Source organism: Lissotriton helveticus, chromosome 12 (genome assembly GCF_964261635.1).
Source record: "Lissotriton helveticus chromosome 12, aLisHel1.1, whole genome shotgun sequence".
Lineage (NCBI taxonomy): Eukaryota > Metazoa > Chordata > Amphibia > Caudata > Salamandridae > Lissotriton > Lissotriton helveticus.
The window spans coordinates 737,438,298-737,462,725 of NC_136073.1; the positions used below are offsets into that span (position 1 = coordinate 737,438,298).

Sequence of the window (24,428 nt, forward strand, 5' to 3'; positions counted from 1 at the left end):
TAATATCAAATATCCCTTTGGTGGAATATGCCAGAGAGGCAGTCTTTGCTGCTGTAAAGCAGGCCTGGAAGCTAGGCATAAGACACCTGTGAATAAAAATCTACTGCTTACGTGAGAACCGAGTCTGCATGATATTCATTGTTCTCCTCCGCTTCAGCGAAAACCCCTAGCAGGAGCATTGTGACTCACTTAAGAGGAATCACCTCAGTCCATGGTTAAGTGCCCCCGCCACCTTGATAGATTGTTTTTAGATCTAGTTCTCAAAAACCAGAATAGTTTTAATGCACAGGTCATTTGTTTTCTTCCGAGCTCCACAGATTTTCAGCATTCTAAAAACATGGCCTCGTTTGCCCTTACCTTCACGGTCTGTCGTTGGCATGAGAGTCCAGAGGTAGTTGAAATTTGAGAGCGTTCAGCAAAGTTGAAGTCGACTTTCGAGTCTGCCTTGTATGTGTCCTTTCGAAGAATTGTGGCTTTAGCTTTAGACGAGTGTTGTTGATTACACGATTGCGTTGCATGTATAATTTTTACAAGTACATACATTTGAGTTGACTGGAAGTGTTGCAATAGGGAGTGTTTTTTTTTATATTGTAGCAACTGTTGGAGCCGGAAGGGAGAGGCAGGGTGAACTAATAAAATGCATTTGTAAAAGAGATAACTACATAGGAGAAGGGAAGCTTTATTCAGGGGAGTTGTCTTAGAACTAAAGTTTATGGTTTAAGTTAGGTTTTGGGAACTGAACAACACCGAGTTCTGTGATAACATAATATTGTGGAAAATGAGATACGTCGGAGAATCAAGTTCTGGGCAGAAATGCTCCAGACAAGAAAATAAATTAAGATTAAGGAGGAATACCATTATGGAGAAGTTGCGTATGGAAAAGCCTAGGCTAAGATGAATCTGTATTGGGATTTAGAATGTCACTGAACAAACTAGACTGGACTTGTAGTGCTCACTTGTTATCAGTTAGTACCCCCTTGAAGAATTAAACTGTGCCTTTTATCAGCATGTGGTTTCTGGAAATATGAATACGGTCAAGAGCATATTAGTCACTGTATATTTCGTTCTCCTGTTTCAGAGCAGTCCGACTATGCAAAATGTTCCTTTTCTGCACACAATTCCTTTGAATTTGTAAGACTGTGTGTAACACATTGATTTTCTGGCAGTGTGCCTTTTTTTGATCTAAACAAGTGGCCCAAAATTGCCTGGTCTAGTGCAGAGAAATAATGTTGTCATTAAATATATATGAAAGTAAGTGGATGCACCGTTTTAAATATGATCTGTTGTTATCTTGCAAATTCTGTCATGAAGGATTATGTTCCTCTGTAAAACATTCTCGCTGTGCACGTTGTATCTACCAGAGGACTGAGTTGAGGAATATCCTATCTTGATATTGAATTTTGGAATCCCTTCTCGTATTTGGAATATGCTGTGGAAAATTAATTACATGTTTTAGTGTTTGCATCAGTAATTTTTAATGCTGTATTCAAGTGAAGTTTACTATTCCAGTCTAAATGGTTTTGTTTTCCCAGTAAAAATGTTTACAAGGCTTTTCGCATATCCTTCCTTTTAGATGTAACATTGACCCAAAACAATTTCAGGTTTTATAACGGAGAACATGTAACTGGGTGCTTCTCAACAGGAGACTTCCACTCCACAGGTCAAATGCTAGATATCCAGAATCCTTCCCGAACATTGATGGAAGTTGAACATAAAGAAAGTTTAGCAGTAGTGACTCAAAAGTGCAGTTACACCATAGCTTATTCTATCTGAATGAAAAAAAAGAAAATATGGTTGAAGAAGTTAAAAAAATTTTTTTTAATATAGTTCAGAGTTCCCCTCAGTGTGATACTTTCCTGTCTGAGTCAGATAACCGTTTGCACTGCTGTTTCTTTCAGTGAGATCCAATTAAGAGCTGAGCTTCTGCTCTACTATGAGACTATTTTAGCCTTTAATGTAGATCCCCTATTCAGTATAGTCTCCTTACCATTCTGCCTTTTGTCCTATTTGAGTGATCATATTCGGAATAAGGATTACTGTCCTGGAGTTGAAGGAGCTTTTAGGTTTCACTGTGGTATTGATATGCAACTTTGACAATGTTATGGGTATGCTCATAAAAGTGTGTGCATTAGAGTGAGTGGAGTAGTGTGGCTCACTGGTTAGAGGCGGAAGGCCTGAGAGCAGAAGTCAGCCTGGGACCAGGGTTCAATTCCCGACGCGGCAGGGTCGTGGACCTTGGTCAGCGGACTCGATAATTCTCGCTTCGGTGCTTACTCTAATCAGGGGTTCCACTCGGCAACTCTGGGCATTAGCTTGCCTAATCTCCACAACGGCCTCACCAATTCCGGGGATGCCCGGCTCCACCTTGGGGACTCCCAGCAAGGGACCATCCCACAGGGAAAGCCAGGACGGGTTCCCCAGAGTTATACAGCGCCGGGACGCCCCGTTGCTGGGGCAGCTGTGCGCTTTACAAGTATACTACATTTACATTTACATTTACATTTATATTTAAATGTTGGGGCGCTAATTAGCAATAGTGAGAATCATCAGATGTAAGACAGCTAAGAGCTTAAATCTAACCACCATAGAAGCACAATGGAGTTAGAGATCAATGCTTAGGGTGTAATAATCATGATGAAATGTAGGTTCCAATACTCGAAAGTCTGTTTACGACCTTTTACCTGCTAGTCTTTGGAAATTAAATGTTACGGTCAAGAAGATACAGCAGCGTATTTTGTACTTAAATTGTGTGAATCACCAATCAAAGCATTTAATATGGCAACTAATACTCTGTTATTTTCTGTAATGATGACTAATTGGTCTGAATCCGGCGGACTAGATGATTCTTGGAAAAGTTTAGTCCACGGTCATTGAGTCAGAGAAACACTCCTTATGAGTCTTTCTTTGTCGAAGTCTGAAATTAGGACGTCTTGTAATCTGCAGATTCATGCTGCCTTTTTCCAATGAACATCCAAAGCTGTAAGATCTGAAGCTTTACAAGATGGTACAGCACCTCTGTGTGGCGCCGCGGCCAGGGCGACTGACGCTGGAATCTGGGGACCACGGTTCGATCCCCGGCTCCGGCGGCAGGTTAGCCCAGCACCATGTGACTCTGGGCAATAGCTCGCTTAATCTTCCCGACGGCCCCCCAGCGCCTAGAGACCCTTACGGGTGATTGTGCGCTTTACAAATGTGGACTATTAACTGTCACTGTGGTGGCAGAACCACGCCACTATCACGTTCAAAAGTTTCCACCACAAAAGTAACAAGAATTAGAGTCGCACTCACGTTGTAGGAATCTTTCAGAATTTAATTGTAGAGAACACGGTCTGCAGCGAAACCCTACGCGTTTGCACTACAAGTACCAGCATGCACTGTATTGAACAACAATGGAACGGACAAATCTTATATTAAAATGGTCACAAACAGCAAAGTAGGCTCTTTTACAGTCGTGATCAAGATCGTGATCAAGGCCTGTTGAAGAGCCTTGACCTCAGGCTCTTCATGCTCTTGCTCTATTACTGTTTCTTCTTCTCTGGGGATAGGAGCCAGAGAGTTGTCTATAGTAGTTCTTTCCTTTGTATCCAGTGTTTTGGTATCCTGGGTCTTAAAGAATCCTAGGCTGGGAGGTTGCTCTCTTCTCCCAGCCCATCCATAAAAACAGTTTCTGGGTAAAACTCTCTTTATGGAGAATGAGCCTTGTCAAGTGTTGTAAAGGTTTGAACATACTTGGCTATGTTCTTCACCATACCATCTCCTAATTTTAGGCCCTTTGCCTCTTTGCTGGATTCTTTTACGCAGAAATCTGCCAGTTTTGGGTTAATGCGCATGAGGATGGTTTTTCCTCTCTCGGCTAGTAAACTGGTATTGGCATTACCCAAAAAACATATAGCTCTTTGGCACCATCCTCGTTTGAGGTGAATGTTCACCGTGGTTCCTTTAGCATATGCTTCCTCAATTTGATCAAATATCTCTGCTAGGGGACCAAGGATGTTGAGAACCTTATCTTGGCATGATTTTAGGGATTCTTCTGAGCCCATTCTCGGGTCTTTCCCCGTTTTAAATAGATAGGTGATCCTCTCCAGATCGATATTTGGGGTCATGATGACCTTTTCGTCAATTATACGTCTTGAGCATTCAGATTTTAAGACATTTCTTTTATATCTTTCCAAGGGTCTCCTTATCCATAGTTTAATGTAGTCAGCTACATGATCTAAGGGCCACCACTCTTTACTTCTAGGATGTTCTCCTTCAGGTTGAATGATTTTTCGCCCATGGGATCTAAAACCATGTTGCTTCCCTTTTCTCTTCTCTTTCGGGTTTCATCAAACCCACCATCCAAGTCCTTGTAGTCCAAGTTCAACACAATATCATCATCAAATCAAATCATCTTTATTCGGTTTCAAATTTTTTGAAAAAACCATAAAAGAACAAAATACAATAAACATTTAAAGAAAAACATTAAATGCAGTTCGTTGCTAAAATCTTAATTGAAAGTAAAACGTTTTGCAGAAAGAATGTTTTTTACACTGCAAAGTCGTTGTTATTTTGTAAGTTCGAACGATGTCTTAAGACATTGTTTTAAATACTGTGCCACAGATTTTGTCATTAGATTATTTTCCAGGAATTGTAATGCCAAATAGGCAGGGCGGCATCTGCGAACTTTCAGAACTTTCAATACAGGTAGTATCCACCTCCTGCGTAGTGAGTCATAAAATTTGCAGAAAAAAAGAACATGTAATGTGGACTGTGACGAAGTTAAGTCGCAGGGACATACTGGTACAGTGTGTGCCCAAACATTCTGGATGGGAAATAAAACCATGTAGTGATAGATGTTAAACCTGAGGCGGGTAAGGAGTAGTTTTTCGAATTGTGACAAGTCGTATTGCAAGTACGGTTGAATAGTTGGGACCAGCTGTATTAATAGGCAATGTTGGACTGTTGACTTTCCAATTTCATTCAGCATCCGCAGTTGGGAAAGACGTGACAGACAGAGAGTTTTTAGTTCTTTTTTTGTTATGTCTGTCACTGACAGTGGATCGTCAAAAAATCTTTGGAGACCGATATCTGAAAGGAAAGATTTTACGTATCCCAGCCATCTTATCTTTAACACATTCTCTAGTTTCATGCAGTCCTATCATCATAATTGTGACGCTTGTCAAACTCATATAGTTGTCCCCATCTATTGCAGTGCTAGACTGCCTATCATGTTCGTCACAGCGGACATTCCTTCTTTTTGACCCACTACGGACTCCTTTCTCAGTTCACTTGTGTTTCCTTTTAGATGCACATGTTCCCCCGGGTCCTCTGAGGTTTTGTTCCTCATCATCTGAAATTAAATTGTGTTCATCAGTCTCTTGGCTTTCACCAAATTTCTTGGACCTCAGTACTTCCCTGGCTGTCTCCTTAGCTGCTTGTTGCAGTTCCGATACAATTGTTCTTATAGTTTCCTCTTGAGAAACCTGTTCCTGTTCAGCCATCTTTTAAATATTCTTATTATTTTGAATATCACTTTAAAAAATAAATATGTTTCAATGTAAATTTGCTGGAAAAACCTCTATGGTACTTGTTACAGTGATTGTTCAACTGTCTCCAATGCGTGTTACTCAGCAATGATCAGCTGAGCATGGGATGTGTGATGTGCTGTTCTCCAGTTTGGTTGCGGAGACCGCCCGTAGAAATAAGCATGACTTGCTACATGCTGACTCATGCAGGTAGCAGTACATGCGATGTGTCTGCCTTAAACAACATGACAGCACTTCGCAGTGATGCATTCTAGTGTTGCTGAGTTCAGTGCTGTAGCTCGAGCAGTGGTCTACGGCTCGAGGTGACTTCTAGCAAAATGTTTATCGAAGTGTTGTTTAAATATGATTTAGTGAGTTTTAACCCATATTATGTATTTATCACAATATAAACTGTCATATATAACAATATATTAACAGATATTAACCTGCTAAAATCCAAACCCATAAATTGGGGTTATCTACAAATTATACTAATTTGTTAAGTAACATTCGTTTTAGCTTGAACTAATCTTATATAAGTCAATAATATTGTTAGTCTATGGGAAACGTAAGGTAATACTTATCAGCTCAGAAGCAACAAACAAAAGAGGAAGATCATAGGAGTCTTGGGCTTTTATACAGACTGGAAAGTTCTGTTCACTTTGAGGTAGTTACATTCTACTTTATGATCTTTTAAAGATGCTGCTCAGAAGTGGGAAATAAAAGTTGTATGCATAATTCTAGCCTCCTATCTTGCCATAATATTTTAACTTGAGAAAAATGAATCTTGTCTTCTTCCAGTTTATTTCGTTATTTTGACAGAAAGAGTCAAATGAGGAAACGGTGCAGGTGAGACTAAATGTGACTAGTGAAATAACCCGGATTCATGATTCGCTCATGCATAATACAAAAGCAAAGTCACTCTCAGAATACTTTCATAAAGTAATAGGCTTTTTTTAATAGGGAACACATCCAGCTCTCGAAGTAGTCTCTTAACACTATTTAAAGTTGTGATTTGTATTGTTTCCCAGCTGAATAGTGCACATTGTATTGGCCTTGTAAAGATCAAAACTGAACATACCTGCTAATCTACTAAGCCACCAGATGCAGCTATGTATTGATAGTAGTAATGTTGAAGCTGGCACATGACAAACATAAATTAATCTTAATGTTTAATAGGTGTTATGACTCCATGCCAGTGGTGGCCGTCACTGATCGGGGACGTGTGACTCGCATGGAGATTGTAGGGGGTAAATAAAAATTGAATAAAATCTTCCCCCTGTCTGCGGCGCAACGTCCTCTTCGTCTCGTCTCTCCAATCCTTCCTGCGCTGGAACAGGAAGAACCCAGGAAGCACCCAGGCTTCCCTGAGCCAATGACAATGCTGCAATGCATAATTTTGGTTGATCTGAGTGCCGTGGTTCACTTTACCAGAGGAGCCGCCACTGCTCAATGCAGCTGTATACATTTCACCAGCCTTACAACTTGTAATCCAACATACTATGCTTTTTTGAATTTTGCTGATATAAAATATTATTTTCCTAACAAAACATAGGTGCATCCAAGCTGCTAGGCTTCTTTGATATTAATTGCCTTAACAATGATGCGGTTGAAACGTCTGATTCCCTGGATAGATTTTTACTTGAAGTTGAAGCAAAGCCACTGCAGTCTCTTTGGATCACAGTTTCATGGTTTCGAGGTCCAGCAGTGTGTTAAGATTCTAGTTATGTGCCTGATCATAAGGGAAAATTGAACATATCAAGTATTACTTTTTATTTCCCAACCCACATAGTCCATGCTTTCCCCTAACTGGCCTACTGGTTCGAAACGCGTATCATGAGAACATGGTGTTATACTATAGCATAATCCTTTGGAGTTCCTTTTTTTGTGTCAAAATGTAGCTTGTGTGCATCATCTTACTGGGACATTTTCCCATTCTGCCTTTTTACCCCTCCAGTAATATGTGCCTGCCATCTAGGCTTTCTTGATCGACCTATTTCACTACTCAGACTGCCATGGCAAGACCGAGCACTCGAGGGGCTTATGAAGTACCACTACCTCCCTTGTCTCCACACAAGCTCAACCTGTGGTTGTACCATGCAACTTAACCGTGCATTACTGCTCACTTGACCGCAGAGACGAGAAACAGGAATGTGAATGCATGTGCAACATAATCTCTATATCCCAACACCCCGTATGCGCATGAACTCGTAATACAAATACTCTAAACTATGAAAATTAAAGCACCTCATCTGAGACGAAGCATGAGTGTCTTGCACATCTTGTTTTCATCAGTACCGCTAATGGCTCCCACTTTGGGTGCACCCCACAAACCTACAAGGCTGCAGCATGCTCATGTGTGTTGTTACTCTTTGCTGTAAATGTTTATTCCTGGAACTCCACTAGCAGTTGAGCAGTGCTCGGTGCCTCTGCAGGGTGTCTTTTTTTGCATTTTATATATCTGCAAAAACAAAGAAATGAAAGTCTACCTTTAATGCATCTAGGTTTCAAAGATATGTCTTTGCTACAAGGTATCTCGTACTATGGTAGAACAGTATCGCTGTAGTCGAGGGTCCATAGAAAAAGATGCACTTGGAAATTCATGGAACATGGTTTTACTAATCAGTCTCCTTGACTTTTGTTTTGCTCGACTAAAAGAATGTACTGAATACACCCTGAGCACGGACAATACCTCGGTGATCTCATTCCTGGCACTGTTCCCTTTCCTCCATCGCCTCCTAAAAATAAAATCGGTCGAGCACAGATGTGGTCATTCATATCCAGACTGGGCTGTCGTTTGTATTGTGCCGTGCTTAATCCGTGAAGGTAATTTAAAATGGGTAACGTCGAAGACTGTGCGTATTTTTGGGAAACTAAATGGATCCGTACGTTTAGGTTAGACCCTGGGCTGGGTTTCAATTTTTTTTCTCTTTAATCATTCTGCTTTAAAGAGCCAACGCTTTGACACAGCTCTTGGACTCCGTTTAATATTTGTATGTTACACAGAAGAGGCTTCGAACTTGACTTCAGAGAGGCGTAGGAGACAGTGGTGATGACCTTTGAAAATTCCTTAAGCCCCGTTGCCACGCAGCTCGCCGGAAGGCCCTGCTCTGTTACTTTTCAGTAGTGTTTACATTCATCGGGTTTATAATGGACAGGGTTAACTTTCTTACCCGTTTCTGTATGTGTTACTTTCACTCCTTATATTTGCTTTAGGAATTTGCTTATATATTTATTTTTATTTATTTATAAAGCGCATCATTTATCCCAAAGGATGTCACGGCGCTAAGGACTCTGGTAACAGATAAAAGCTGGTTTAGACAATTGTGGTGGGTCAGTCTTTAGGAAAAAGGTGTGTTTTAAGTTTTTTCTTGAAGAGATTATAGTTAGTAGTTAATATAGTTAATCTAAGTTCCACTGGAAGTTCATTCCAGTGACGTGCAGCCAAATAAGAGAAGGTGCGTCCTCCTGCTTTATTCTTTTTTATTTTCTTTGTTATGGCAAGGGCAAGATGTTGTGTTCTTAAAGGTCTAGCAGGAAGGTAAAAGTGTATCCTGTTCTGAAGGATAGTGGGTCCTTTATTATTAAGTGTCTTATGGGCATGGCCCAAGAGCTTGAAGCAGGCTCTTTGGCGCATAGGCAGCCAGTGGAATTGTTTCAGGCATTCCTTGGCAGAACTGTATTTGCCCTTCCTGCATACTAATTTAGCTGCAGCATTCTGCACTAGCTGCAGTCGTTGAAATAAGTAGTCCGGCATGCCTACAAAGAGTGCATTCCCATAGTCCATCCCGCTAACTAATAGGGCCTGTGTGACTGATTTCTTACTTTCCAAGGGGATCCATGCAAAGAGTATTCTCAAGAGTTTTAGTGTGGCAAAACTTTTCCCACACAGGGCTCGAATATGGGCCTGCATGGATAGAGTGTCCTCAATGGTGATGCCTAGATTTTTGGCTGAATGCTTAGGTGACGAAGAATTTCCCAGCGAGGCAGGCCACCAAGAGTTGTCCCATATGTGTTTTGCCTCACCGAACAATAAGATTTCGGCTTTGTCCGCATTTAATTTGAGGCAATGCTCTGCCATCCATGTGGCCATTTCCGTTAGGCAGTTGTTGAGCCTCAATTTGCTGTCTGCTTGCCCCTTCCCCAGCCTAATTATAAGTTGCGTATCATCCGCATAGGAGCAAACCCCCAAACCCCACCGTGCTCCAATTTGTGCCAAAGATGAAACATAGACATTGAACAATGTGGGGCTGAGGGATGCTCCCTGCGGAACACCGCATTTAAGATGCTTGGGTTTGGATAGGAAGGCTCCTAATTGTATGTGCATTCAAATCATTGTTCAGCATTTGACATACTTGTATAGTTATCAGCAATTAGTACAGGCTGTGCTATGATGATTTTTATCACACTGATAATATAGTTATATACTACATTTTACACTGCACAAATTAGTTGCTTTGTTTGGGCGGTAGATCCCTCGGACTGTTAAAGCCGACAGCTTGCACCTCTAGCTAAGTTTGACTCACTCAACAGCCTTTAGGAAAGCCTTGAAGACATTCCTATCCTGTTAGTATCCCTCCACTTGTTGCTGTCTGCACTTTCTATGGGTGGTTGTTTGCTAAGGCCCGAAACCCTATTCAGGCAAATGTTGAACTCTGTAAATATAAAAATCACATAAACTCTTGTGAATTGTTCATTTGAATACTTGGATTAGAGAGTAATCCAGGTGGCTGACTGCTGTACAGTAAGTTTGGACAGGGTAAGTATTGGTCTGCCCACCAACAGTATGGAGAGCTTACAAATAAATCATAGCTTGTCGCCGATTGTGAAAGTAATAAAGCCTCACCAGTCAAAACCTGCTTAAAAATGCTGCAGGCCAATTGATGGCATATTTTTGTGGATATTCTAGATACCTTGATGTAGTCACCATGTGACTGGATGCATTTTCAATTTTGGGTCTTCCTTGATCAAAGTAGTTTATTTTCACAGCAACCTCCACAGACCACTACTAAAGTAACCTTTGGACAAACTCTAATAGACTCATGCAATCAAACAACAAATGACACAATTGATTAATGGCGTTCCAAAGTCTACAACAGAGAGCCCAATTAGAGTAAACACTAGAAGGCCTTTATGGAAATGGCAAGATCTTGGTACATACCAACAAAGTAACCTAAATGTCTAGAAGTCCAAAGTTGTTATATGACTGACAATTGAATTTACCTTCTGTATAGCCACTGCTGGTGCCAGAGGTCTGGCAGACATCCACTGGAATGGCAACCTTCCATATATCAATCCACCACATCATCTTTCCGTGAGAATGGCAGGTCTTTCCGAATACGTTAAGTGTTGACCAAATAAACATTGCCCTTTACTGAGGGCCACCTGTCCTGCAAACATAGGTTTCAGCTACTGTGCAGCCTCGAAGCAGGTTTTTACTTCTGTTCCACTGCAACTTTCCAACATCATATACTTGTGGAGAAGTGTGGCTCAATGGTTAGAGCGACAGACCCTGATGCATAGGTCTAGCCCGGGACCAGGGTTCAATTCCCCGCCTCGGCGGGTCTTGGGCTAAAAACTTCCACGGACCTGATAATTCTCGCCTCGGTGCCTATTCCAATTATGGAGTCCCACTCTGCAACTCTGGGCAATAGCTTGCTTAATCTCCACAACGGCCCCCACAATGCTAAGGATGCCTGTCCTCCACCTTGGGGGTGCCCAGGAGTGGACACCTCACAGGGAAAGCCAGGATGGGTTCCACAGCGGTATTCGTACAAGTGCCTTGAGACCCTTGCGGGTGAGTAGTGCGCTATACAAGTATCAATTTTACAATTTTGTCCCTGACTCCTGGCCATTGCAGACATAATGCTCCCAATGTCGAAATTGATTGTGAATCTAAAGTTTGAGAGAGTTGAAGTAATTGGCAGTGTAAATGATGCAGTAAATCAAACCAAAAAAGCAAATATTGGGGACTAATGAAATTCATCATTTATAAGAAAGACTCTGTTAGGCATATGTGTAAACTGTGTACTCCATGAAGATGCTGCTTTGCCTCGAGCTCAGGTTGTGTGGTCTATCAGTACTCCACCTATCAGTTTTTGTCCATGTGTTTATTTTATCTTTGACTGGAAAACAATCATTTATTGTGTTAGGCTAAAGTGTCACAACACAGAAAAAATACAAGATTAGGGTCAAAGGGAGAGGGGTTGGGGTAGCCATTTTATATTAAATGGATTATAAATGCGTGCCAATTCCCATTGAGGTAGTGGAGGGTGCCAAGAGCGTAAGCTTCTGCTGTCTCCACAGCAGTCCATTGCAGGGGCCCCTATATTTAGACCCCCTTGCCATTCTCAACAGTTTTTGGGTTCCTTGAATAAGGCAATAGTCTCATGATCCCTGAAATATACTCACTTTGTGGCATTAGGAGACTTTAACCTCCACATGGATAAACCGGCATTACCAGAGGAATCCTCCCTCAGAACTTTCATGTCCTCACTTGGTTACATGCAACAAGTCTTTAAACCTACACATCAGGCCGTCCATTTTCTAGATCAAATCTTCTTTAATTTCAGGACGGCAGCGGATGCACCCATACCAATGGCCTGGCCAGATCACTACCTGATCAGATTCAGTTGGCCGAAACTGAAGTATAGCCAACCTTACGGGAAAGCAACTAAAACTATGACCAGCGCGTTTCCCAAAATCTCTGCGATTGATCTTTCCAGTGCTCTAGCTGCAGATTTCCCACAATTGACTGGAGAGCCTGAATCAGACACAGAACTTACTGAGAACTGGATTCTCAAAAAGATCAATATCCTAGCAAAATATATATAATATATATTTTATGTATACCCACACACACTAAGGAGTATTATTTCCAGGTATTGCTAGAGATAAAAATATTCTTTGAAAGGAAAATTTATCACTCTGGAAACAAACTTAAAGAAATTTCTCAAGATCATAAAATATTTTCCGAACCCAGAGGCGACAATCTTTGGTTTACACTCCTCAGTTGAATGGTGTAAACAGCTGGCAGATTATTTCCACGAGAAAATAACCACAATTCAAGCCAGTTTGCTGATCTCACCTAAGGTAGACATTAGCATCTCCGAAGGGATAGGTTCATACGGCCAGAGTATTATTCAGGAGACACCCATGTTCTCCACTCTTTCCCCTGTTTCGAGGCAGAAATCGTTGAGAGCCATTAAGCAACTTCAATCAGGGGTGCCAGCTGAGCCATTTCCACCCAGGCTTCTAGCCGAAGTGACCCTGTCCATTAACCCAGTAATTAACAAAGCATTAAATTACTTATTATCGACCGGTATAATGCCCGTCAGATGGAAACTTGCAAAACTTCGACATCTTCTTAAAAAGCCTATGGCGGACCCAAAATACCAGGGCAATATCACTACTTCCAGCATTCTCAAAAATTGTAGAAAAGTATGTTAATGCACAGAGTATGAGTTATCTGGAGTATAATAACCTCCTACGCCTGAGTTAATTGGGTTTGAGAGCCAACTGTTGCACGGAAATAGACCTTATAGAAATAACTGATCATATGAAAGGCACGTTAGACAAAGGGGGCAATGCCACCTTGATATTACTAGACCTATTGGCGGCCTTCGGGACCGACCCCATGAAAGACTAGTGACGCACCTTCAGGATATTGAAATGAAAGGATTTGCTCTGAGATGTCTAACCTCATTTTTAAACAATCGGAGTCAAGAAGCATGGACCCTTCCATACACTGCCCCGATTCTTGAATTGGCATCAGGTGTTCATTATTCAACTTGTACTTGACACCCCTGGCCATGCTAGCAGAGCGAAAGTAATATCATATGCCGGCGACACTCAATTGCCCTTTACATGCGAAAAGGGCAACAAATTAGATGGAAGAGCCATCCAATCCTGTCTTTTCAATGTACTTAATTGGCTATCAGGGCACCAACTAAAATGCAACCCCCATAAAACTGAGATCCTGCTGTTTGGTGACTCCTCTTTGGAGTTATGGAGGTCATGGTTGCAACTGGATACCCCCTCCCTCCCAGCTCCCACCAAAATGCGGTAACATCTGGGATTCAAAAATGATGATGCATTGTCCTTTCAAACTCCGATTCAGACAGTGGTGGGCTCCTGTTTCGGGGTCTTAGGCTGTACGAAGAAATGTTTCTCCTTTCTATCAGCAGAATCTATGAAAATGGTGGTCCAGGCCTTGATTACTTCGAGGCACGATTATGGAAATGCTCTCTACCTAGAACTCCCAGACAACGTAGCCGTTAACAGACCATTCAGAATGTGGCAGCCAGATTAATTCTTAATCTCACTCCAAGAAAGCACATGACCCCTCATTTGAGGACTCTTCATTGGCTGCCCATCAAAAAGAGGATCATTTTTAAGACACTGACCCTGGCACATAAAGCTCTCTATGGGAAAGGAAATGAGTAACTGAGGAGGAGGATATATGCGTATGCCCCCCACCTCAGAGAACTACATCCCTCCCATAGCTTCTTAACTAGGATTCCAAAAATCCATTGGTAAAGAAAGGGTGGACGATCGTTTTATTTCCCGGGCTCAAAAACATGGAATAAACTCCCTTGAGAACTTCGGGCCATTCCAGAGCTTCAAGGTTTTAAGAAAAATCTAAAAACAAGGTAGTTCAGCAAAATGAGTAGCACGTTCATCCTTTTTGGCAGTGGGCCGGTGTTCCCCAATGTTCCGCGCCTTGTCACTCTTTGGAGTATGTGCACTATAAAAATGCTATTTCCTTCCTTCATTCAAGTGGCAAACACTAAATGGTGAAGATGGCCAGGGGCTCTGAAAGAGGATCTGGAGGTAATGCAAAGGTTGTTAAGCATTCTTTGAAAGTTATATTCATGAAACGCGGACATCTGACTGTTCTTTGTCAACTGGACTTTATGTAAATTCCCAAAATGTGAGATTATTATTGCAGTTTTCCACCCCAGTTTATTAAATGGTCTTTTTAATAAATTAAATTAAGTTTGGCGGGCGTAGTAACACCTTACCCTCTTTTGCTGATTCACAGTGTCTGTTTGTAGAAGTCATTTCCGCTTGAACTCATTAGCAGTGGCCGGTATCTGACAATGAAGAACAAAGCATAATATGTAATACGTCTTTTAAATACGTCGCCATGTTTTATGGTGAACTCATTAACTTTGTCTTTTGAGTAATTTTTAACCATGATGTAAATCACCTCATGAAGCTGGTTGTGGGCATATCAGGACAAGTCATCTGCAAAAGATGAGGTGTACAGTCACAGTCATAAAACCTTTTCAGGTTTTTTCCCCACCTTGAAAACTGATGCGAATGTACTCCCAATCTTGAATGGAGAAAATTACTATCAAGCTGAAAGGGGGAAGAAACCTCCCCAAGGAGATAAGTGTTTGAGGAATATAAAATTAAAGCAGTTTAATTGATGTGTAAAATGTTATGCATTCGGAAATGTGTATGTGTATATTTGTGAGAATCCCTGGGAAGCTATGACAGTTTCCCAGGACTGTTTCTGTAATTCTTTGTTAATTCCTGGGATTTCCGGAGCTGTCCATTGGGCACACCTTTAGGCATTTATAAATCTTGACAGTATATTTTTGCTGTTGCTGATTCGCAGATCAGCTTGGGTGTTTGATAATAAACAAAATTCTTCTAGACTGGAGCAGCTTTTTGTAGTCTTGTGTTTCTAAGATGAATTTTGTCCATTACTAAGGGCTAGCTGTGGAGACCAGCTTCTTTAAGTTTATTGCCATCAGGACTTTAAGGGATTTGTTTTTGTGTGCAATTTAAATGTAAGATACACATATGTATTTGTGAGTTTTCTGAAGTGCGACATATGATATTTTGGTTACGTCTATGTGCAAAAGAAGAGAACACTGTATAGTCCAAATGAAAAAGAAAGATGTTTGAGTCTAGTCAGACAGGTTTGGAGCCCAAAGCTCGTATTCATGGCCTCTGATCAGTCGGGGGCATCCGGTAGAATGCAAACCTGGATGATTTGGTTTTCAATCTCAATAATGGAAATAATGGAGACTGTTTCGCAGTCCTCTGCTTGTGCTCCAATGGATCGGACTCCTTGTTTCATCCTTTTGAGTGAATATTAGTAGTTTTTAATTGTATGTATAATTTTCGGATAGACCTTGCCAACTATATGGCCACATGCTTGAACATTCGAGGCTTGAAAAGAGAAAGAAAAGATCTACACTAAGGCTTTGTAGCTTATTTCCAGAAAGGTCTTTATAAATATTTCGATCACATTTCTCAAGAGGACAGTAATCTGTAATAGAGGTTTATGTACAATTCACCTAGAACCATTGTGCTTCTTGATTCCTGGAAAATGTATCTTCAACTTTTGTTAAAAGGAATCTGGGCTGCATAATACCATTTAGTGTCGCCATGTTTCTTTTATTGTTTTGGAAGATTGGGGGTGGGGGTGAAGAAGGCCGGATTGTCCGTCTGAAGTTTGTTCCAAAACAAAGGCCTTACATTTGGTGATTAAGTAAACCTACTGTCTTCCAAAAATTTGAAGTGAATATCTAAAATAGACATATTTTGCTCAAAGGAAGGAAGAGGAGAAAACTGTGATTTCAGTAGACAATGTTCTTATGTATCACTTGTTTAGTCTTGAGGTTAGTCACAAACGAGTATTAGTAGGTTCATAGGAGTGCCCAAAAGACCACCCTGCTAAAGCTTGAGGAGTTAGGTCCTGGGACGTGGGAGGAGCTGGACCATATTACAATCGATTTAACATACAATTTGCCCCTCTCACACTTCTTTGTTGCTTGGTAATGCAAGCACATAAATCAGGACTATTTCTGATTCTGTAGGTTTATTTTAGTTTCACCCTTTACTTTTTATACATTCAAATACACATGGATCACTGTTGCATGTATGAAAAACACATGGAACATATAACACTTAATAACAAATATGAAAAAACATAAATGACATCACATTAATTTCAAACATTAAATCCAACAAACATGAAAAAACACCTTGCACATTGTTTTCTATTTTTGCAAATATGCTAACTTTTACACAATGCCTTTATCACAAATGATAATTTTCATAGAATTATTGAAGGACAGAAAGTCCACAAGAGGGCTAGTAGATACAAATCAATAAATGCGATATCGCAGTGAGTCTGTGCACTTTTATAGCCTTCTTGATGCCGACGCGTTTCGAACCCGTTAACTCAATGGACGGGGTCTCGTCAGGGCCTTGTCACTTCTATCTTTTCGATATCTGTAACTCTGCGTGTAGCTGGATCCAAGAGGTTCAACAGCCTTCTCACTTTTTCTGTGTCTCAGGATATTCTGTTTTTGGCACCGCTGTTCTTATAGTGTGTCTCCGTTTTTTCTCCTCTCTTCTGTACTCTGTGAGTGTTTTGCTTGTGGGGGTAGTTTGTTCCTCCCTTATCGGGCGACGTCCCTCGGCGGACGTGAAAAACTCTCTTGGGAATGCGGCACTGTTCCTCCTCAGTATTTAGTGAAAAAAGGGGGGCTCTGCATGGAAGGAATCCGGCAGTCTTTAGCGCACTGTCGCTCTGTGTTTCCGCGTTACAGCTGGCGTTTTGAAAAAACTCGATATCGCATTTATTGATTTGTATCTACTAGCCCTCTTGTGGACTTTCTGTCCTTCAATAATTCTATGAAAATTTTTATTTGTGATAAAGGCATTGTGTAAAAGTTAGCATATTTGCCAAAATAGAAAACAATGTGCAAGGTGTTTTTTCATGTTTGTTGGATTTAATGTTTGAAATTAATGTGATGTCATTTATGTTTTTTCATATTTGTTATTAAGTGTTATATGTTCCGTGTGTTTTTCATACATGCAACAGTGATCCATGTGTATTTGAATGTATAAAAAGTAAAGGGTGAAACTAAAATAAACCTACAGAATCAGAAATAGTCCTGATTTATGTGCTTGCATTACCAAGCAACAAAGAAGTGTGAGAGGGGCAAATTGTATGTTAAATCAAAAGACCACCCTGGCATCCATTTGGTGGCCATAACAAATCATTTATAATGTACATTTCACAACGTATTTCAGCAGATTACTTTATGTAAATATCCCTGCTAAAGCCATCCATCAAATCTGTTGGACCTACAGAGTTCTGTTGTACGAACATCTATGTGCTTTCATTGTTGAGGATTTTTTTCACAACAAAATTTTTATTTTATAGATCAGGTAAAGCATAAATGCAGTCCTCCACAGTCAGGAGAGCCCTGCCAAAACATCAAAGCATGTATGAGCACGATGCAAACCCAATCAGAAACAACCCCCCCAGCCCCCCCACCACCCACGACTACCCAACGATCCCTCTACCCACCCCTTATCCCTCCCTAACCCAGCGCACGTAATTACAGCCAGCCTCCAGTAACTGTTTGTATCAAGCAAGGAAACTAGCGTCTCCTCAGGCCTGGGGCCCATCTACCAAATCCACATCGTCATCAGGTTCCGCTGGAGGATCCAAAGTCAAACCCCTATATTCCGCCCACCTCTTCCATATCTTGTAATATTTTCGGGGGCACCCTCTCGCCTCGAACACCGGGCACTCTAGCCCCATACAATAATCCATCCCCGCTTTCCAAATGCTCAGCGGGGGGGCTCGATCACTCTTCCATTCTTGCGCCAAGTCCCGCTTGGCCACGACAAGGCCCAGCAGTAACAGGTGACGCTTGTAGGTGTTTCCCCCAACGCCCTCCAGCACATGGAGGAGGGCCAGACGATGAGTCCGGGGAAGATCCCAACCCAGTACCTCAGATAAGCAGCTCCATACCCCCCGCCAGAACCGGGTCAGACCAGCACAAGACCACACCGTATGCAGCAGAGTACCCATCTCGGCTCCACAGCGCAAACACTCTGGGGACCCAATCAAACTCGCTTTCCACCGTCGCTCTCGCGTATAGTAGGCCCTATGTAGATACTTGAATTGCACTAGTCTTAGTTGCACCGCGATTGCAGTCCCTCGCGGGGACTCCAAGGCCTCTCTCCAATCGTCTTCATCCAATGGGCCAATGTCCCTTTCCCAGGCCTCCTCCAAGGTAAGTAAGGGGGAGGAGCAATGAGTGACTAGGGTTTGATAAATACGGGACACCTTCTTGTCTTCAAGGTCTCCCATGAAAACCTTCGCCTCCAGAGGGCTAAACTCCGGCAACGACTCCAGGCCCACCAAGCTGGGTCCAAGTGCGTGGCGGAACTGTAGATATTTAAAAAATTGAGTGTTGGGCATATGGAACTCGTCTTTAAGCTCCTGGAACGATCTGAGGGCCACGTTGGATACGACGTCTCCTAGCGAAGAGATCCCTATAGAATCCCATCCGCCGAACCCCGGCAGCGATGCTAATGCGGGGAGTCGCCCGTTATTCCACAACGGAGTCTCCGCCGTCAGTCTGCCCCACCAGCCCATGCGACGCAGCGCCTGTCGCCATATCGTAAACACCACTTGCGTGGCTCGGGGCAACCGCCTCCGCAATCTGGCCGAGTACAAGATCATATGCAATGTGTGAACACCCATCAGTGAGCGCTCTAAGGTGTATGCTGGGTCTCCCTTATCTCCGTACCACCATTCATTCAGCACTAACAAATGGGAGGCTTGGTAGTATGACAGTACGTCCGATGTCGCAAGACCACCACAGTATGTAGACAGGAAACATGTACGCAGCGCCACCCTGGCGGCACCCCCAGCCCACAAAAAGCGTCCCAGTACCGAATTAACCTGCTGGAACCACTGGGGTGCAACCGGATGCGGGTGGTTCTGCAGCTGATACAAAAGGCGTGGGAGCGCAACCATTTTAAAAATCGCAGACCTACCGAATATAGTAAGAGGCATCCGGGACCACGTTCTAATATCCGACTGAACTCTGTCCCAAACTGGCACCACGTTGCGCTCCCAAGAGATCGTCGCAGACTCGTACAGGAACACACCGAGGTACAACAGGCCTCCGACCGCCACCTGTAAGGGCGACGCCCAGGAACCCGCTGACGCCCCATCTCCCAGCACCCACAAGGTGGACTTACGCGGGTTAAGGCATAGACCCGAAACCTCGCCGAATATGCGCATAATTTCCAACGTCGTCCATTGTTGAGGATTTTAATGGTTTAGGTTACTTGTCTTTCATGAGTCCATTTAGCTTTGTCAAAGTTGCAACATTTAAGAAGTCTTCATTGCTAGCCGATGTGAGTCATATTTAAATTTCTCCTCTTGATTCTTGCATGATTTGTAGAGGTTATTCCTATGCAGCCTCATCGCTTCTCTAGATTCTGGCAATTGAAATAACTTGAAAGGTTCAGTAATATGTTCATCAGATGTATGTTTAAAGCTGTAACTTCAAATGTAGTAATGGATAACTACCAGAATTGTACAATGTGAGAAAAAGATCAAACCATAGAAACAACATTTATTGTGTTAAGGACCCCTTAGAACATCTGTATGCAATCTCTAAATTATTTTGCCCTTATTTGAAAACATTGTCTCACGTAAAAAAAAGTATTTAAACATCTGAAAAAAGCTTCACCCAGTAATGATCTGGCCAAATTCTTTCAAAGGCAGGTTTTAGTAAAGAAGTGCCTTTAGAGTCTCTAATGGAGCTTAATAGTCTTTTAAATTAATTTCGGATAGTGTTCTTCACATGACATTGGCCTTTTAAAGTGGGCAGCCAGTCAGCTCTTTCAGTAAATTGTTTTTCTCAGAAGCCTGGGACACGTTTTATCTACTCCTTTCTAAACCTGATCTGAGCTTTTTTAAATGCCATGTGGATTAGATGTGGGTCTTAATAGTAAAGTTACTGAAGTATAAGACTTTAGCTGTCTCTAAAGCACCATTTCTTTTCTGCAACAGTTCTGCTGTATGTTTGTTTGTGTATCCAGTTATCTAGTCTTTGACACATTTAGCCATACATTAGTCCTTAACCAAACCCCTTTTTCGTTTGTAGCATTGTTTTGAATATAAGAAATAATTGTGGTTGCCCTTTGCATTTGGAACCTTGTATTTACTGCCAGGATTAAAGATCAGAATTGCCCTTAAGGAATCCTGCTTGGATAGTTTGCTTGGTGTAAACTTTAGATCCTTAGATCAAAACTCGTGCAGACTTAAATTTGAATTTAAACAAAAGACATAAAAGTACCACAGAAAAGTAACCTTGTGTCTGTACTCACTTTAACAGGTTTTCATTTTCTTTCCCACTTTTCAACTTTCACTGTTTTTTACCCCTGGTTTGCTGCTTACCTGACCTTAGTGTCAAAGTGCCACTTTCTGATGCTCTTAACCGCATGCGTGCGGGCGGAATTCCGCCCGTACGCTGGGTTTTTCGTAATCGCACTTTACGTGACGAGCTGGGCTCGTCATGAGCGTGCGAGGAGGCTACGCCATGACGAGCCCAGCTCGTCATGAGCGTCGAAGGGGTTAATGCTTCAAAGGTAAAGGTTGTTGACTTTCTGCTCTCTCTCTCCCCATTCCTTCTTTCTTGCCTCCATCACCATGTAGCTTTGGAGTGATGGCTTCTGTCGTCTTCTTTTACTCACACGTTTACTCAGTTGTGCAGGTTTACAACGATAATAGACGCAAAATGTAGTATTAACTAAGTGGCTCAACTGCTGAAGCTCTATTTGTTTACTCTCCAGTGCTATTACTCCTTTTCACAATCTTAACTGGTTTCTTAATGGCTTTTACTCTCTCCTTGTATCCCTTGAATGGGTTGTTCCAGACTTTTTATTTCAGTCTTGTTCCAAGTCCACCTACCATCTTGTTAGTAGTGGCCCCAGTCAGCTCTGCCTCACACCACCATATATTACCGATATTACATTTCTTAAGTTCTTTAACTTACTGTTTAATATTGCTTCTGTGTCTAAGCCCTTTTGTTTTCCATGTTCACTAAAAGCTTTTTAGCAGGTTAAGTTAGTAATAAAAAATAGATATCCCTTTCACGTTCACTTACCTGGTAGGATGAAAATGAAGCATGCACTTAAAGGAATATGCTACGCTGTCAGTGTCAAGAGTTATACTGTAAAATCATACACTGGCATTCACTGCTTGTCTACCTTCATTGATAGCATTAAGATTGCCATTCCATATTTGTCACAGTTTATTTTATTAACTGCAAAGAATTGCTTGTGTGTTTTAGTTAACAATGTAGCTTTCCTTGTTTATTGTCTGGCTTTAGAGGTGTAATATGTGATGTTGAGTAAAATGTTAATTGCTTAATAAATTATTATATATCATTTTTTGCTGTCCTAGTGAATAAGATTTGTCTATGTTTCTGTTGACTTATAGCACCAAAATCAGTTTTTCTAAAGTCTATTTTTAGATTCAGTGGCCAAGCTAAACCTCTGAATGTGTTTCTCCTTTAAAGAACTCTTTTGTTTTGTTAAAATAAGCTGCAGTACATATCCCATTCTCTCTCCTGTATAATCTAGCTCAATTGGAACGATCAGGGTTGTGTTATGGGAAATGGCAGAGCGGCAAAATTGATCTTTTCTCTAAATTGGTGAACAGTAAGCCACCAGTCTCCTCAAATCCTTAAAAGAATTTAGTTTCTGGAAGCAAGAAATAATTATCCAGCATCGGATACATCCATGTTTGCATCGGATACATCCATGTTTGCACAGTCGTCTGCATTGTCGGGCTCATCATTTTATACTGTGTAACATGAGCTGTGTACATTGTTTCAATCTTAGATTGAAGACTAAGCTTTGATCTATGTTCCGCCCGTATCGATCTGCCCGAAAGAAATTCGTGATCACGTGATCCTCGACATGGATGCTCTCCTGTCGGATTTTGTCCGTTCGACTGGGGCAGAGCCAGGACTTGCCAGAGATCTACTAGAAGGTAAGGAGTGATGCAAGGCAAGCAGATGTCACCAGGCATGTTGAGCATGCATGTCTATGTGGAAAAGTAGATTTTGGGACAGGAGGCAGAAGGGCTATGTGAAACTAACGCTGTTGCTCAAGTAGCGCATACTTATCATAAAGCTTTCCTTACTTTGATTTACTTTCTTGCATTAGCTAAATAGAGTTCACCGCAGAGCATTATTTAATTGCATAATATTGCTGCATAGATTTGCTTTGCAAGTCTTGGTTGTGTGTTTCTATTGCATGTTGTCAAGTCCCATTTTAAATTGTGAGTGCAGAAGATACTGTTAATGTAGATTTCGCCTATTCTTTCCCCTTGTCATAGTCCTCGTTTTTAGAAGACCTCTGTTAAGATGAGCGTCTCATTCCTGTAGCTGTACTGCCAGGGAGCACTGTTATAATTTCTTTGTTTTCGTAAGTTTTCTGTTCTCCTGAAAATCCAGAATTAAGTCTTAACGGACTGTTCTAGAGTTATATCACAGCCGTAAGCTTTATAAAAGCCCTTTATGTTGTAGTATATTCAGATTATGATGGAATCAGGGGTTGTATAATCCTTGGCATTGCATTCTTTTGTTAGGCATGTACATAACCACCACCCTCGTTTAGGATTGAATGTCACATTGATCATGTTTGTTCATGCTAACTTACATGTGATGTGCATTAGCAGTGTATTTAGAACTTCAGTTAATACGTTTTGTGTGATGTATCTGTGCATACATTTAAACTTCGTTTTTATCTTGGATACTTTCTTATTCTTTCCCAGTTGTTTTTCCAACGAGGTAAATAAATAGACCTAGAATTGGAGAACCTGATGATTAGTGCTAAAAGCGAATTTTCAAGAAGCGGAGTGATAATTGATGCTTTTTGCCTTAAATGCATGCTTAAGGCTTCTCATTCGTCTCCGCTCCGATCCTTTAATTCACCCAGAGTTTTATACAGACTCTTTTAGTTGTATCCTTCATGGCTGGTCCTACAGTTCTTTGGCAAATGCAGGGAAATCATTGGTTGAAATGCTCATTAATTAGCTTCCTCAACATCCCAACAGGTGATGATGCAGTCCAGATTTAAATAACTACTCTCTGTTCTTGATTTCCTTCTATCTTGTAAGACAAAGACACCAAAAGATAATGCGTATCCATTAGACCAGAAAATACTATGAACAGTTTTTCAGTTCTTGCTCGAGTATACCCACTTTAACATTCCTAAAGGATGGAAGACTCGCAACTTGATTATTTTATGCCCTCTATTTCAGTCTTCTATTGCCCACAAATACACCAGCTGGAGTTAGTTCAAAATGCGGCAGCTCATCTGTTCCTCATGGGTTTCACATCTCTGGCTTCAAAACAAATTGTACAGTCTCACCAGTTCCAAAGTGAACCATGTTCAGGAGCCTCTGTATTGGATTTATAACACTACACAATGTAGGCTCTGCCTTCATCGTGCGGCTCTTCAACTGGTACATCCCCGGGCATTCTTTGCACTCCTAGTGCTCATTTCCTTGTGATTCCTAATATTAAGAAAACACATCAAGACCGACCACCTGGCCTTTTTTATAGAGGCCCAAGCTTTGAAATTCTCTTCGCCCGGACATGCTCTCTGCTACTAAATAATTGGAGTTTAGGAAAGCCATGAAAATGTGTTTCTTTTAACAGTAACCATCCAATAAGTCCTTGTGATAATCTGTTCTGAACTTGGACTTCGGTCCTTTACATGCTCTAAAAATTATGTAAATGCTCCTAATTTAGAAGGATGGACTGGCGTCAGTATGTTGATGACACTACAGATTATTTTGAAGACCACTGAGTGTGACACTCCTAATATTGTTTGAGTTGACTGGCAGCGACTGCCCGCTTCTGTGGTGCGGTGTTGATTGAATCTATGTAAGTTTCACTTATAGTAAGGAGTGTAGATTTTAGTAAAACAGTAATTGAGCAATTGTGCGTTTGTGCTTCCGTCTGAAACGCACACTCTAGAATTGCTATTTAACCGTGTACATTTAGACCATGGTTGTTAGTACTGTTATGATAGTGTGACTGCTAGTTTCTTCATTAGAGTCTACTTACA

At 41.4% G+C, this 24,428-nt stretch overlaps 1 protein-coding gene across 2 annotated transcripts in view; it reads left to right on the forward strand.

The window, feature by feature from the left end:
• The window catches only part of OTUD7B (OTU deubiquitinase 7B), a 395,374-nt gene that overhangs the window by 73,964 nt on the left and 296,982 nt on the right, over positions 1-24,428 (forward strand). The window contains exon 1 of one of the 2 annotated variants that reach the window (XM_078670063.1): positions 22,191-22,341. The exons of the other annotated variant lie outside the window; for it this stretch is intronic. Coding sequence (XP_078526189.1) covers positions 22,269-22,341 — 73 coding nt within the window. The 5' untranslated portion in view covers positions 22,191-22,268. Of the gene's footprint in view, positions 1-22,190; positions 22,342-24,428 lie in introns of those variants that run through there. 2 annotated transcript variants of the gene reach the window in all.